We start from the raw sequence: 16,422 nt of genomic DNA on the forward strand, positions 1-16,422 counted from the left end.
CTCTCTGTCGCTGCCCAGATCGACAGTCAGTCTGGTCCAGGCTTGGTGAGCCTCTGCTGCAGGGGACAAGTGAGGGGGACCTCCGGGGAGTCTAGGGCTGCCAAAGGGAGCCCACCCTGGCCTGCTCTGAGACACTTCTTTCCCAGGATTGGAGACAGAGCAGGTGCAGAGGCACAGCAGCTGCCCTATTGCCCAGGTAAGGAACAGAGCCCTAGGGAGACATCGATGAGGAGTAGACAGATAGGGATTTCACTTCTATCTGTTGGAAACACCCCAGCAAAGGTGTGGCAGGAGAGCTCTCAGAGTCTCTCCTAGGGCAGGGACTTTTGTTCAGGACAGAGGGAATAGGGACATCCACTGGGATCAGAGTCCTTGTAGAGGATATATCTGGAGGGTGAGACAGTGTGATTGTGGGAGGTGAGGGGTGCCAGGGTTTGGATGGTTCCCATCCAGGCACGTGAAAGGAATTGGGAACAAACCCAGGGACTCGGGGAATAGTACCACGATGAAGGTGCTGAGGCTGCCGGGAAGACAAGGCTGGGCTGATCTGGTGAACAGTTGAACCTCAGGAGGAAAGTGCCGGTGAAATCCCAACTGCCCGGACTGTAGTGGCTGAGCCAGATCCGGAGGTGCCAGAGGGAGCTTTGGGCATCCAGTCGGGGATTCCCCAGATGACAGCACAGAGGTTTCACAACCTGGGAGGGAGCCCTAGGGAGTCTTAAGCCTTTAGGAAATGCTGAAATGGGGCAAAGTGAGGACTCTCAGGTTTGGGAAGGGCACAAAGCCTACAGAGATGATCCTAAAGCTTGTTCTTGGCCGGGAGCGCTGCACCCATGACTCACAGTTCAGCGCTGCTGCAATGGCTGAGTGATGTCCCTGGAGAGGCACAGGACTCTTGTCTTCACTCTGCCGTCCCCTTCTAGTCTCCTTCTGCTCAGTCAGAATCGTCCCACTCACCCCCTAATGCACGTGACACACCCTGGGTGGGGCGGGCGGGCCTCTTATCTCGCCTGGAAAGAATTTAATGGCTTAGAAACAACTGGAAGCGGAACTGAGGGGAACTACTGGGAAGCAACTAGGAAACACCACAGCTGCCGCTTGCCCCACCCTTCTCCACTTCTGAGACCTCCAGCCCCCTCCCCTCTTTCCCTGGCCCTAACTCCAATTCCTTGAGATCCAGCACCTCAATTCCTCAAACTTCCTTCTGCTTAAATCCTGGCCATTAATGTAGAACCAGAACTTGCCTTCCTGTCTCTCACTGTCCTCCTGACCTTTCCCACTAGGGATCCGGAAATCCTTTTGTCTTAGTTTTTCCATTCTCCTGGCCCATCAGCTGACTCTATAGGATAAGGGGCAGCTAGGTCCCCAACTCTCCCTTACCAGTACTCTCTTCCCACCTGCTTCTTATCCAATATCTCAGGCTCCTGTGCTCCTTCTCTCCTTTCTCACTCTTAGACTCCTTCTGCCTTTACCCCTCATTGCCAAATTCAGCTTGGGGTGTGACAGGAGGGGCAGAGGGAGGAATTAGGATAGGATCAGACCCCCCAGTCTCTGACACATCCCTCATAGAAGCCCACCCCCTCCACACCCCATGGGTCCTAGAGTCCCTGATGAGCAAAGTGTCAAAGTTGGCCACAAAACCAAATACCAGGGATGCTGAGTCACTGTTTGGGAAGATGCCCCTACCCCTACCAGTCCTCCAACTGTGGGAAGAATGTCAAGAGGATGAGGCCACATTGCCCCCAACCAGCCACACCTGGGAGAGACAGAGGGGAGACACAAAAGATACTCAAATTCTTTGCTAGCCCATTGCTAAGAGAACAGTCAAAATTTTCCAAGAATTGGAGTGGGTAGCTAGAGGGGTGGTGGTAGAAGGGAAGGGGAGGGAACTGGGAAGGAGGCTATGGGAATGGTTTATGGGGGTTGCACCTGTCTTCTAGACCAGCTTTCCAGAGAAGGCAATGGATTCTGTATACTCCTTCCTGCTACAGAGACTCCCTTCCATGCCCATGGGGAAAGAGACTGAATCCTGTGGGGGTGGGGGATGGGGAAGGGACTGGAGAATTCCCAGAGGCCTCCAGCAGTGTCAGAAAATACAAGAGGGACCATGTATCCTCCGCCTCCCAATTTGGAGGAGTCTCCTAGAAGTGCAGTTCCCTTCTGTTCAATTCAGTTCTTCATTTTCACAGCTGCCCTTTGAGCCAGCAAGAAATCAACTTTCTTGGTCATCACTCAATGGCTAGGTAGAGGGGAGGTTAGGTGTCTGAGTGTGAGTATGGTGTGTACTGTGTACATGTGCCTGCACAGATTCAGGCTTTATGGGTGGATGTAAGTATTTTATGCACAAGCATGTTCATATTTGTGTTTGTGGATGAACAGGTGTGAATATCTTTATTTGTGTTACATATGTGTCTGTGCATGCACCATTATAGTTGGTGTGTGGATGATTTGCACAGCTTTAGACACAGAGTGACAGGTAATTTAAGCCAGAACCCACCTGATACCCAAAGCTACAGCTCTACCTGAGAAGGGCTGGGGCACAGAAAAGGGTAGCTGTCTACATTCAGATTTGTCTGCCTTGGCTACCTGAGGTGAGGTGCCTCTCCTTGTGGAAACACTGTCTCTGGTGTCCAGTTCCCCTCTGTGTCTTGATGGCTGATGGGGGACTGTGGAGGCTTGTAGCCCTGAAAACTCATTTTTCTCTGACTCAGAGGCAGGCAGGAAATATGTAAATTGAGGGAGGGGGGCCAGTCCCTTGCCTCCTCAGCTGTGACACCTTCCCTTACTAGTTCATTTTTCCACTGCCTATTCTTGCCCTCCTCTCTCCAGTCCCTCTAGTCTAGAAGAGCTGGCACCTGCCAACATTACTCCTCAACTTTTACCTGAACTGAAGCTTGACCCACTCCTCTGTACTCCCTCATTCTCCAGAACCCTCCCTCCCTCCTTGCCTCTCAAACCCCTATCTCCTTTATGTCCCAGCCCTTGCTACAGTGAATCCCACAAACACGATGGAATAACCATTACCCAGATTAAGAAATAAGATTTCCCTAGGCTCAATTACCAGCACTGTTTTATATATATATAGTATGTTTTTTAAAAGTATCTGGGAGTGTAGCTTGGCGGTAAAGCATTTGCCTAGTATGCACCAAACCCTGGGTTTGTCCCAGTACCATTAATTGATTAATTCTCAGCACTCTATATTCTCCCACCATGTCCCACCTGGTCATTACCCGCACCATGAGCACCATATTCATGACTCAGAACACTATAGGTTACCATCCTCTCTTCTTGAATTTCATTTAAATAGAATTATTCAGCATGTTCTCTTGTGTGTCTGGCTTCATTTGCTCAAGCTTTTAGTAAGATTCATCTATATTACTACATTTAGCTGTAGTTCCTTCTCATTGCTTATTTTATTCTACTGTAAGAATGAACCACAATTATTTAATCCGTTCTGCTGATGTGAAGCATGTGGGTAGCTCCCAGTTTGAAACTATTCTGGGTAGTAGTGTGTATTCCTAGGATTGGAATTACAAGGTCATGGGGTTTACATATGTTCAGCTTTATTAAATCAAGTAAATTCAGCCAAACAGTTTTCTAAAGTGCTTATACCATCTGGTCCTTCCAGGATCCATCCAACTCTGGTCTCTGACTGGTCTACCCTGGCTACTGCTTTCTAACTAACTTCTATTCCCAGACACTGTCCGTGGTCCTAGCCCTGACCTTGGTCCTATTCTTGACTTCAGCCTTAATGCTAGTCCTGAGCTTAAATTGAAATTTTCATTCATTCCTATAGTGAATAAATATTTATTGAGCACCTGTTATGTGCTTGGTGCAAGGATACAGCTGACAAGGTCGGGGGAACAGTTACTATGACTGCCCTATAGACCTTATGGTCTAATGGGCAGATTGAGAGTAGGCAAGAAAGTAATAAAATAATCCCATCATATATCTATTTGTGTATGATCACAAATTGTTATAAATGCTGCAAGTGGGAATTATATGGTACTGTGATATCACATGATGGGGGACCTGACTTGTTCAGAAAGGCTTTCATGAGGAAATGATATAGGGCTGAGACTTGAAGGATCTGGAAGCCAAGAGAGAAGGGAAGAGTAATCCACATAGAGGGAACAGTGTATATGAAGGTCTGGGATCAGGAAGAAGCACAAGGAATATCAGGGACCTAAAGAAGGCGAGTGGAACTGGAGTGGAAAGAAGAAGGGAGATTAGGTAGGAGAAGTCAACAGCGGCCAGGTGATGCAAGGCTGTTTATCATTGTTCTGAGATAATTTGGAGGGGAGACACTTAAGAGTTCCAAGGAAAATAGGGACATCTGGTTGCCTTTGCAGGGTTGTGGAAGATCAGCTAGAAGTCAATGGCCATTGTTAGGCAAGAGGTGGATACTAGCTTGGACTATAATGATGGTAAGAGGGAAAGAAAGAAATGATTAAAGAGATGTTTATAAGAAAATGTGGATAAGTATGATGAAATATGGTGGCATTGAATGAGCTATTGGGTTTCTGCTAATAGAGCTGGATGAATAATAGAGCCCTGAGGTGCATTGGAAGGGAAGGGATATGGGAAAGACAATCATAAGTTCAGTTTCAGAGAAGATGCCAAGTGCTAAGAGCCACAGCCAAGAAATATGATGCATGGCATTTTTGGTTGAAAGGTGACGCCAGCAAGCCATTGACATGATATGATTATGTTAAGATCTGCATTCTTATGGATATTAGATTCCTGCTGTCCACCTCGGCCTGCTACGGGACTCCTTGAGAGTTCCCATTGGTTGGGGAAGTGCGGTAGGAGGGAATTCCAGAGGAATTGCAGAGGCACTTTTGTCGTTAATCAGGTGATCATGTGTGCTTGGGTCTTTTCTGGCTCTTATTCTCTTCCATGTGACTATTCTTGCAACTTTATAATAAATCTTGGCACTTGATAATGTAAGTCCCAAGGAAGAGGCTTACTTTTTTTAATGGGAGATATATGAACTTATTTAAAAAAACTGATGGGAAAGATCTAGTTGAGAATGAAGAAGGGAAAATAATCTATACCTTAAGGATTCTGAAAGACTACAGGAGCTGGGATCCAGGTGCTTGGTGAAGGACTGGCCCTAGATACTCATCTGCTAATTTCATTCAATGTCTATGTATTGGGTGGCACATTTACCAACACATTAATTTGTTAGGGACAGGGATACAGCAGTGCTAGGACAGTCAAGATCCCTGTTCCAAAGGGGCATCCATTATAGTAGTGGGAAAAGACAAAAGAACAAGAAAACAAGGCAGCAGGAAATGCCATGAGGAACATAAACAGGCCATTGAGATGAAGACTACTGACCCAGCATAAGGAAGGACTCTCAGGGTCAATGATACATGAATTAAGATTTGAACTAGAAGTGGCCAGTTGGGGATGTAGCTCAGTGGTAAAAACAAAAACAAAATTAAACTGAGTGAAGAGCATCCTAGACAGAGGGAAGATAACAGTGCAAAGCCCTTAGGCTAGTGTAAACTTCGAGCACTTGTGACAAATAAAAGATCACTCTGTCTGTGAAGGGAGAATACAGTTTTTATAAAGGAGAACAAGGTAACCAAATGACATTACAAAGAGTGGTAGAGACCAGATAATGCCCAGGAAAGTATCTTTTGGGGTTGGGCTGAATGTGAATTTTCACAAATATATGAGTTGGGTAGATTAGTTGTGAGTGGTGGGACTGCTGGTGTGTTGGGGAAGAGGGGGTGATGCATTTTTCTCCTTCCTTTTGAAGCTGCTCTCATACTTGCCCTCTCTCCCTGCAGCCTCCTGAACGATGCCAGCCCAATGTCCTTTAACCTCCAGTCTGACCTTCCTGGTACTGCTGGGCACAGCCAGCGCAGGCCCCTTCTCTCCACGGTCGAATGTCACACTCCCAGCTCCACGGCCCCCTCCCCAACCAGGGGGAGGAAGCCCCTCTTCTCAACTTTACGAGCATACTGTGGAAGGAGGGGAAAAACAAGTGGTGTTCACCCATCGCATTAATCTGCCCCCCTCTGCTGGCTGTGGCTGTCCCCCAGGCACTGAGCCACCTGTCCCTGCCTCAGAGGTGCAGGCCCTGAGAATCCGGCTAGAGATCTTGGAGGAGTTGGTGAAGGGGCTCAAGGAACAGTGCACTGGGGGATGTTGTCCTGCTGCTGCCCAGGCTGGCACAGGTGAGCTGGTCATCACAAGAGGAGGCACAGAAGAGAGGGTGGAGAAGAGGGTTAGGGTTGGGTGGCATCATTAGTCCATAAAGGATCTTGGTATGAATTACAAAAAGTCACCCCTTCCTTGCTGTTAGAAGGGGTGGATGCAGCCCAGGGCAAAACTTGGGGAGTGTAGCTGGGCTAGATGTCAACCCAAGCATTTGATAAGGTCATTAAGCAACTGGAAACTAAGTTGACCTTATGAAATGAGGCTGGCCCTGCTGGAGGAGGGCACAGGAGCACTATGTAGGCTCAGTCTCTCTCCCTGCAGAGAGACTGAGGCCTGTCTCTCTCTCTCCCACTTTAGGCCAGACAGATGTTCGTAGCCTTTGCAGCCTTCATGGTGTGTTTGACCTGAGCCGTTGTGCCTGTTCCTGTGAGCCAGGGTGGGGTGGACCCACCTGCTCCGACCCCACAGAGTCTGAGATGTCCCCCTCCTCCCCTCCTGCAGAATCCGGGTCTTGTCCCGATGACTGCAACGATCAGGGTCGCTGCGTCCGAGGTCGCTGCGTGTGTTTCCCTGGCTACACCGGCCCAAGTTGTGGTTGGCCTTCTTGCCCAGGGGATTGCCAAGGCCGAGGGCGCTGTGTGCAAGGTGTGTGCGTCTGCAGGGCAGGCTTCTCAGGCCTCGACTGTGGCCAGCGCTCCTGCCCTCGGAGCTGCAGCCAGAGAGGACGCTGCGAGGACGGACGCTGTGTGTGCGACCCAGGTTACACTGGTGAGGACTGTGGTGTGAAAAGCTGCCCTCGCGGTTGCAGCCAGAGAGGACGTTGTGAGAACGGGCGCTGTGTGTGCAATCCTGGCTACTCTGGTGAGGACTGTGGGGTGAAAAGCTGCCCTCGAGGCTGCAGCCAGAGAGGGCGTTGTGAGGACGGACGCTGCGTCTGTGACCCTGGCTACACTGGAGAAGACTGCGGCGTGCGGAGCTGCCCTTGGGACTGTGGTGAGGGAGGGCGCTGTGTGGACGGCCGCTGTGTGTGCTGGCCCGGGTACGCAGGCGAGGACTGTAGCACCCGAACTTGTCCTCGCAACTGCCGGGGGCGTGGGCGCTGTGAGGATGGCGAATGCATCTGCGACGCAGGCTACAGCGGGGACGATTGCGGCGTGCGTAGCTGCCCTGGCGACTGCAACCAAAGGGGCCGCTGTGAGGACGGCCGCTGTGTGTGCTGGCCGGGTTATACAGGGCCTGACTGTAGCGCCCGTGCCTGCCCGCGCGACTGTAGAGGCCGTGGGCGCTGTGAGAACGGTGTGTGTGTGTGCAACACGGGTTACAGCGGTGAGGACTGCGGTGTGCGCAGCTGTCCTGGGGACTGTCGTGGTCGTGGCCGCTGCGAGAGTGGGCGTTGCGTGTGCTGGCCCGGATACACGGGTCGGGACTGTGGCACGCGTGCCTGTCCTGGAGACTGTCGCGGGAGGGGGCGCTGCGTGGACGGCCGCTGTGTGTGCAACCCAGGCTTTACTGGCGAGGACTGTGGGAGCCGTCGGTGTCCTGGAGACTGCCGCGGACATGGCCGCTGCGAGGATGGCGTGTGTGTGTGCGATGCGGGTTACTCAGGCGAGGACTGCAGTACACGCAGCTGCCCTGGGGGCTGTCGAGGCCGCGGCCAGTGCCTAGATGGGCGCTGCGTGTGTGAGGACGGCTACTCGGGCGAGGACTGCGGTGTAAGGCGGTGCCCACGAGACTGCAGCCAACACGGCGTGTGCCAGGACGGTGTATGCACCTGCTGGGAGGGTTACGCAGGCGAGGACTGCAGCATCCGCACCTGCCCCTCCAATTGCCACGGACGCGGCCGCTGTGAGGAAGGACGCTGTGTGTGTGACCCAGGCTACACCGGCCCCGTGTGTGCCACCCGCACCTGCCCAGCTGACTGCCGGGGTCGTGGGCGCTGTGTTCAAGGAGTGTGCATATGCCACACGGGCTATGGTGGTGAGGATTGTGGGCAGGAAGAGCCTCCCGCCAGCGCCTGCCCAGGGGGCTGCGGCCCCAGGGAACTGTGTCGAGCAGGTCAATGTGTATGCGTTGAGGGCTTCCGAGGCCCTGACTGTGCTATCCAGATATGCCCTGGGGACTGTCGTGGCCGTGGAGAGTGTCGCGAGGGTAGCTGCTTCTGCCAAGATGGCTATGCCGGGGAGGACTGTGGGGAAGGTGAGTGGGCAGTCTTCTCCAATATGTTTGGGCAAGGACTGGGATTCTAGGACCAAGAGCCATCCAGAAAACCTAAAGCCTTAAGTGCCCAAGACCTGGAGGGAGATGGTGTAGGTGTTAGAGGGGTGGGAGTCAGAGGAGCCAGAATCCAGCAAGAAAAGCAGAACTATGGGGAGGCAGTCAGCAGGTGAGACTGGGCTTCAGATCTCTGAGGAGCAGATTGGGGCTCCCTTTAGCTGCTTGTAAAGAGATTCTGTGTTCCTGGAGATGGGAAGATGAGGGAGACCCAGGCCCTGTTCCAGTCTCTACCAGCTTTTCCCCACCTACAGAGAGCAGGGGAAGGTCAGATGGGCCTCTTGGTGTGGCCTTGAGTAAGAGGGGCTGTGGGGGTGGCTGCCTGGGGCTAATCAGCTTTTCCTACCCTGTTCTCCTGGGCAGAGGTGCCAGCCATTGAAAACATGAGGATGCACCTCCTGGAGGAGACAACAGTTCGGACAGAATGGACCCGGGCTCCTGGCTCTGTGGATGCCTTTGAAATTCAGTTCATCCCCACGGTGAGAAGGGGGCCAAGCTCCAGGAGTGAGCTGACTGAGTGGCACTGGCAGTATGTGTGGCAAGGGAGGGGGTCCTCACCTCATGCAAAAAGTTCATGTAATGAGTGGTTAAGCTCAGATGGCTGGAATCCTGAAGCTGCTGTACAGGCCTTCTTATCCTGCCCCATACCAGGCCTGGTGGCCTCTGCGACATCTCCAGCAAGCATTGATCTAGTGCAGTTGGAACACTTCTAGTAATAGTGAGCTCAGTACTTCCTGAGGCTATACAGTCCACTGTTGGCCATCAAGGCTAGTCAGTTCATTTTGTTGGTGAATCCAAATTTGCCCAAATTCTACCATCCATCCATTGGCCCAGCTGAGCATGCACCAGCTGCTGGAATATTTTTTGCTTTTTCTGTGTCATATACCACAGGCCTCCAGATATTTGGCAACATCAGCCATCAATTATATTTCATTCTCCCCAGGCAAAACCCTTCAGTTTCTTTACCCCTTCCCCCTAAGTTTTTGTTGTTTGGAATTCATTACATTCTTATGCTTCCTGCATTTTGTGTGTTCCCCAAAAATGGCATCAGAGAGGAGCCCATTGGCTAACTCTGGATGCACCAGCACTTTTCTCAGAGTTGGCATATATTAACTTGTAGTCACAATACTGTCAGCAGTTTTGATCATAATTCTTTTAAGTGTCGTTTAATTATAAAAGTCATCTGGGCCAAGTGCATAAAATGTAGAAAATACAGATAAGCAAGGAAAAAAGAAAAAAGGGAGGAAGGCAGGAAGGAAGGAAGAAAGGAAGGAAAGAGAGAAGACAACATTCAACTATATACACTTTTTAGTCTAAATATAGGTCTTTGCCTTTGACTCTGTTCAATGTTATCTTTCTTGGTTTAGGCCAAGCTGTCTAGGCTGTTGCAATAATTTGAGTCTGTGGACTTGTTCTTTCACCTTCATGACGCCAGCACATTGCAAAGCATTCTTTCTCTGCCCACCTCCAACTTGCCATTAAAACATTTGGGGAGCACAATAGGGGCAAAGCCTATGGCCTATTATTAGGGCCTTCCCTTTCTGTGAATTGAGCTTTTAGGATATGGCTGTTTCCCAGCTCTAAATCATCTGACATTTCTAGCATCCAACTCATGTTTTCCTGCATCATCCCCAAATGCCACAAGGGATGTGCCATGTCACCCTCATCTCCATCAGCTTAACCAGGACTCTGGAAAAATAAATCACTCTCTGGGCCTAAAGCCTGGTCAGGCACTAGGACAGAAGGGATAGCTCAGAGATATTAGCTGTCATTCTTGCCCCCCTTTGCCAGGTCTCATTATGACCCCCAGGCTAGACCCCCACCATGTCCTATCTCTTCTCACTCTCAGGCCAAAGAGAGGCAGAAATCCCTACTTTGTGATACAACCAAGGTAGCTTGGGTTTTTTCTTCTGTTTAAAAGAAAAATTTGTGATAAAAATAATTTAATCACGAGACAAGAACTTGGCAGCTAAAGAAAAACAAATAATTCTTGGCTGCTCCACACTAAAACAAGCACTGCTAACGTTTTAAAGTGTTTCTCCCACTCTCTTCTTCTATGTGTACATTATTTACATAGCTCTAATCCAAAGAGGGTGGGACTTTTAAAAGGAATTTTCCTAAGAAACTTCAGAGAAAGAAGAATTAAAATAAACACTGGAGATAAGAGAAGCTTTCAGAGACCGTTGTCTCCTGCTCTGAATAAATACAGATTTATCCTTGGGTGTTGTCAGGGGGTGCAGCTTGCCAGCCAAAGCCCTAGGCTTTGCCCTTTACTCTGAGACAGGGTGGTGCTGGGCCGGCCTGCTCCAGGCGTGGTCCTGGTCTCAGTTTATCTACTCTGCTCTGGATAAGGAACTCTGTCATATTGTGGATCCCTTGTGGGCCTGGGTGTGAAAGAAGCTCCTGTTAATTGGTCCCTAAACACCCCTCTTGGATTGCACACCAGCCTGTGCTCCCAGTCCTTTCTTTGTGTAGCTGACCTCTACACTTGAGTCTTCTGTTTTGGCCACTGCTCTCTGTCCATTTCTGTTGGCATGGGACAGTGTTCAGTAGCTCACTGTCCTCTGACCTCTGCCATTTTCCTTGAAGCCTGTCTCTACTTCATCCCCTCCCTCTTTCTGGAAGTACTTCTCTCTCAAAATCCAAACTCTGCTATTCATGGCCACAGGGCACACCTAGTTATTGGAATTATTTTCAGAACACAGAAGAAGAATGTCCCTCTTCTCCTTGCATATGTGGCATTGTTATTGTGACTCAGTGGGCCTCAAAGTGTATTCAGTGCTCCCTGGTCCTCAACATCAACATTACCTTGGGAACTTGTTAGAAACATGTGGTATATCAGACTCTACCCCAGCTCTCTGCTCCAGAAAGTCTGCAAATGGATCTCAGTAACCTATGTTGTAACAGGTCCCCCAGGTGATTCTGATGGCCTCAAATCTGAGGATCATTACTTAAGAAATGCTATTTTCCAAAATGTTGGCTGTTATGAGAGTGTGAGAGAAAGCATGGCATCCTAAGGGAGGTGATCCCTACCTCAGAAAGAGGTTCAGGTATTCCTGGTCTGGGTGTATTCTGCAGCCTGGAAACAGACTAGGCCAAGTGTTGGCTTGAAACAAGAGTGCACACACAGAAGAGTTTTTGCATGGGTCTTGTCTAAAAAGGGAGAGTGAGGGACCAGTCAAGATAGAGTCCTCCCTTTGAGGGAGGTTGACATTGAGAATAAAGTTAAAAATTCACCAAGAACAATTGCTGAGGGAACCAAGCTTTACCAAGGGGCAGAGTTAGCTGCCAGAATCTGCCTCCAGCCAGCAAGATGGTGCTGGGACACATGGGTTAGGCTGACCGTGGAACTTTCAGGGGACTGTTCCCAAATCTCAGGAGGAACCAAATGGTGTCTACAGAATATAGACAGGCTATTCCACAGAGTGAAGGAAAACCCTGGGGATAGGCTTGCCTTAATGAAAGAACCAGGCTTAATCAGGAAGCACCCAAGTGTGGGGTGGGGGGGAGGGAGAGGAGAGAAAGAAAAAACAAAAGAGACAGAGACAAGAGAAAGTAGGGGTGAGAGTAATGGGCAAGTGGGTTCTGGGAAGGGTGAGACGTTACAGGTATTGAGTGAGGGCCAATCCAAGGTTTCCTAGCCTGGGATATCCGAGAGCAGCCTGAGTAGGACAGGAACAGGGATCGTGTGTGTCCAGGAAAGCTTTTCAACCCAGAAAACTCTGACAAAGCTTTATTTCATCCTCCACAAGAAATCTCTACGTGGCCTTCTCATCTGGTTTTATACTTTGGTATTTACTATGTTGATTTCCCCACAAGTCTCTTGGTTTAGGAGAGTACCTTTAGAAATTTCCAATCCTACTTGGCTGAATGGAGGCATCCCCATCACGGCCAACATAGCTAAGCAGAACAGTGTCCTCAGCAGCTGTCCTAGCTGGATAACCCAGTGAAATGCAGGGATGTTAGAATGCTCACAAATGTCCAGCTCTTCCAGCCTCCCCAGAGACTGGCACTCTGAAGACTCTGTCTAAAGCAGCAGCCCAATTTTCCTGTGAGGCCACCATATACAATCACACTACCTTAAATATACACTTAGAGAAGGGTTGTTTTCTCAAACTCATTTACTATACAAAGAGATTTGTGTGGAGATCTACATTTAGCTACTAGAATATGAGCTACCCAAGGATAGGAACTGTATTTTTGTGTCTCCATTACTGAGCATGATTTCAGGTTCAAAATCAGCAATGAAGAAACACTTGTGAGCCGGCTATGGTATCCATGCCTGTAATCCAGCAGCTCAGGAGGCTGAGGCAGAAGGATCACAAATTCAAAGTTAGCCCCAGCAACTTAGTGAGGCCCTAAATCAATTTAGTGACACTCTGTCTCAAAAGTAAAAAATGGGCTGGGGATGTGGTTCAGTGATTATATGCTCCTGCTACCAAAAAAGAAAGAAAGAAAAACATTTCTAGAACTTTGAGCCCATAGGCCTTGTTGTAAAGGGGTCTAGAAGCATGCTGAAGAGAAAAGTCCTAAAAAGAAATATCATGATACAGGCCACAACCAAATTACACAGCCAGGGTAGGCATCTGCTGGAGATTCAGGCTGAGTAGACACTTGAAGGAGGAAGTGAGACTCAAAGGGGATCGTTAGTCTACTTCATTTGTTCTGAAAGGAACAAGTTTAGAAGAAGCCTCCTCCTACTCAGGTAGTTGGGGTTGCCAGGGGAAAGCCAGCAGGATTGTCAGGTGGGATTCTGGTAGATGAACAAAACAAAGAATGCCCAGGAAGAGCAAACCTGGGTTCACACTGCCTGGGCTCAAGTCCTTGCCACTATCTTGATTTGAGTGATAAGATACTTATCATTTTCAGTTTCCTCATCTGTAAAATGGGACCAATAGGACCTATCTCACAGAGCTGTTGCAAGAATTAAGTGAGTTTGCCTAGCATGGTGGCTTATGCCTATAATCCCAGCAATTTGGGCGCCCAAGGCAGGAGGATTGCAAGTTTGAGCTCAGCCTCAGCAACTTAGTAAGACCCTGAACAACTTAGTGAGACTCTGTTTCAAAAATGAAAATTATTAAAAGGGGCTAGAAATGTAGTTCAGTGGTAAAATGCCTCTGGGTTCAGTACCAAAACAACAACAACAAAAAAGAATTAAGTGAGTTCATATTTGTAAATTGCCTAGAATAGCAGCTAGCAGGAAGTAAGGCTCTGGACATGTTTGCTGTTACTTGCCTGCTCCCAGCTTGTACAGGGCCAAGTTCCACACAGTCCCATGCCGGCGATGTTCAGAATTGGAAAAAGAAGAGATATAGGGGAATTGGGCAAGAGTACCAGCCTCTGATCCACCTGGTACTCTCTCTCACAGACAGAGGGGGCGAGCCCCCCATTCACGGCGCGGGTGCCCAGTTCTGCCTCAGCCTATGACCAGAGAGGACTGGCCCCTGGTCAGGAGTACCAGGTCACTGTCCGTGCCCTTCGAGGGACCAGCTGGGGTCCTCCTGCTTCTAAGACCATCACCACCAGTGAGAGCTGGAACTGTGGGGGCAGGGTCCTGGGTGGAAGTCTGGGTTTGAGAGGGACAGCTGTAGGCCTGTCCTGTGGGAGGCAGAGGGATGGGGCGGGATGGGGGCTCGGGTCTTGGAAGGAAAGCTGATGACTGAAGAATCAGAATCCCACATGAGCCCTCCTCTCTCCAACTCAACTAGTGATCGATGGTCCCCAGGACCTCCGCGTAGTGGCTGTGACACCGACCACCCTGGAGCTCAGCTGGCTACGACCCCAGGCTGAGGTGGACCGATTTGTGGTCTCCTATGTCAGTGCCGGAAACCAGAGGGTACGGCTGGAAGTTCCACCCGAAGCAGATGGGACACTGCTTACCGACCTGATGCCAGGCGTGGAATATGTGGTGACTGTCACTGCAGAACGGGGTCGGGCAGTCAGCTACCCAGCTTCTGTCAGGGCCAACACAGGTATGGCCAGCCAGGGGTTAGGGAAGTGCCCTAATTTCCAAGACAGGGAGCCCAGATCTAAGGTTCACAGTCTCCTCTGAATGCATTTGGCAGGGTGTGTGGCAAACCCCAAACACCTTTTGCTCTGTTCTGAAGTCACTGAGGACACAGTTGCTTAGAGTCCTATAGCAAGGCTGCAGGTTAGACTATGGAAGGAACTACCCCATGGAAAGGAGATGCTCTCTGATCCACCCAGATAAGGAAGGTTCTTATCCTAACTTAGGTACTGAAGCAGTGGTGCTGAAAGTCAGATCTTGTAGGAACTGGATTCAGGCAGATTATAAATCAGCAGCCCTGTTGACTTCAGGATTTTGGTCTCCAGGAGTTGGGTCTCTCGGCCGTAATTTTCCACTAACCCTCAAAGTTTCTTAACAGATGCCTGGATCTTTCTTTTCTTTTCCTGTGACAGGGGGACGCTCACTTCGCTGTAGCTCACATTCTCTTCTTACTCCCCTTTCTCTCCTTCAGATACAGGGCCCCACCTGCTGGCTTCTCTTTTCTTTCTAGGGCACCAACAGTGGTGGGCTTGGAGGGTGAGGGGAACTGACTCATTGCTCTGGTTCTGTTTCCAGGTGGGGCTGGGACTCAGGGGAGAGGCCTCTGGCTCTGATAGGGATGGGATGGGGAGGAGCCGCGGTGGAGTGGAGTGCAGGGTGCGGGGAGCTGCCACTGACCAGCTCTCCCCTACCCCTTTTTCGTCCCCGGCAGCACCAGGCCACTACAGTTACCCGGAGGTGCACCCCCCAGCCCCGCCCCCCAAGCCCCGTCCCCGTCCTGCCCCTGCCTCGCGGCCTCTGCGGCCAGCTCGGCCCTCGGGGCCAGCAGAGGAGGGCGAGGAGGAGTCCCGCCCGGGGCCCAACCTGCCTCAGCCCTCGCGGCGGGCGTGGGGCAACCTGACCACCGAACTGGGCCGCTTCCGCGGCACGGTGCAGGACCTGGAGCGCCACCTGCGGGCTCACGGCTACCCACTTCGCGCCAACCAGACCTACACGTCCGTGGCGCGCCACATCCATGAATACCTGCAGCGGCGTCGGGCGGCCGCCGCCCCCGCCGGGTCCCCGGCCCCCCAGCCCCGTCGCCCCCACGCTACCGCCAGCCCCGCTGCGGGCACCTGGAAGCGGGACTCCAACCAGGGCATCTACGGCCTCTCCCCTGAAGGCGTCGACCGGTTGGCCGCGCCTCGCCACCCCAAGCCTGAGGTTCTGGGCAGTTCCGTTGACGGCGCGCTCCTGGTGTCGCTTGATGGGCTCCGCGGCCAGTTCGAGCGCGTGGTGCTGCGCTGGCGGCCCCAGCTGCCTGCAGAGGGCCCCAGCGGGGAGCTGACTGTGCCGGGCACCACGCGCACAGTCAGCCTACCCGACCTCAGGCCCGGCACCACCTACCACGTGGAGGTCCACGGGGTGCGGGCAGGGCAGACCTCCAAGTCCTACGCCTTCATCACAACCACAGGTAGCGTGGGCTGGGGCGGCGGGACCACCCATCTCCTGTCCCCAGCGCCACCTGCCTTGGAGCCTGCAGCCTCACTTCTATGATTGCCAACCCCCACCACCACACCCTTCTACTTTCTGGCCCTCCCTGGCCCAGGCACCAGGGGACCCCCCCTGACCCCTACAAAGCACACCCTCCAGTGTCCCTGGAAACCACCCTCACCCCAGAGCTCTGGTATCATCCTATGGCCTTTGGGGTTCCCTTGTATGCATCTGGGTTCCCACCTAGACCAGGATTGCTGTCCTAGGTAATGAAAGGGGTATCTGGGATAATGGCTTGTACAGCCTATCCTGCTCTGAGTGGCGTGGATTGAAACCAGTGATTCTCTGATTTACTGTGGTGAGGGTGATGAAAGACTGTGGCCTGTGGTTATTTCCCACAACTTGGCCTTGACTATGAAGGGACATTTGAGAACTGCTTGAGGGTGTCCATGAAGCCATCAGGCAGCATGTGTATGTAGGGGTGAAACCACTGCTTA

The 16,422-nt window shown here is 51.2% G+C and overlaps 1 protein-coding gene across 3 annotated transcripts in view; it reads left to right on the forward strand.

Annotated features, from left to right (window-relative positions):
- The window catches only part of Tnxb (tenascin XB), a 57,053-nt gene continuing 40,631 nt past the window's right edge, over positions 1-16,422 (forward strand). For 2 of the 3 annotated variants that reach the window (XM_076858900.1, XM_076858901.1), the window contains exons 1-6: positions 2-196; positions 5,802-6,191; positions 6,532-8,370; positions 8,809-8,924; positions 13,814-13,970; positions 14,154-14,417. In XM_076858900.1, the coding sequence (XP_076715015.1) occupies positions 5,813-6,191; positions 6,532-8,370; positions 8,809-8,924; positions 13,814-13,970; positions 14,154-14,417 (2,755 nt within the window). In that variant the 5' untranslated portion in view covers positions 2-196; positions 5,802-5,812. Of the gene's footprint in view, positions 197-5,801; positions 6,192-6,531; positions 8,371-8,808; positions 8,925-13,813; positions 13,971-14,153; positions 14,418-15,164; positions 15,906-16,422 lie in introns of all 3 variants that reach the window. The other variant, XM_076858899.1, reaches the window with a different exon arrangement.

Source organism: Callospermophilus lateralis, chromosome 6, assembly GCF_048772815.1.
Source record: "Callospermophilus lateralis isolate mCalLat2 chromosome 6, mCalLat2.hap1, whole genome shotgun sequence".
NCBI classification, from domain to species: domain Eukaryota; kingdom Metazoa; phylum Chordata; class Mammalia; order Rodentia; family Sciuridae; genus Callospermophilus; species Callospermophilus lateralis.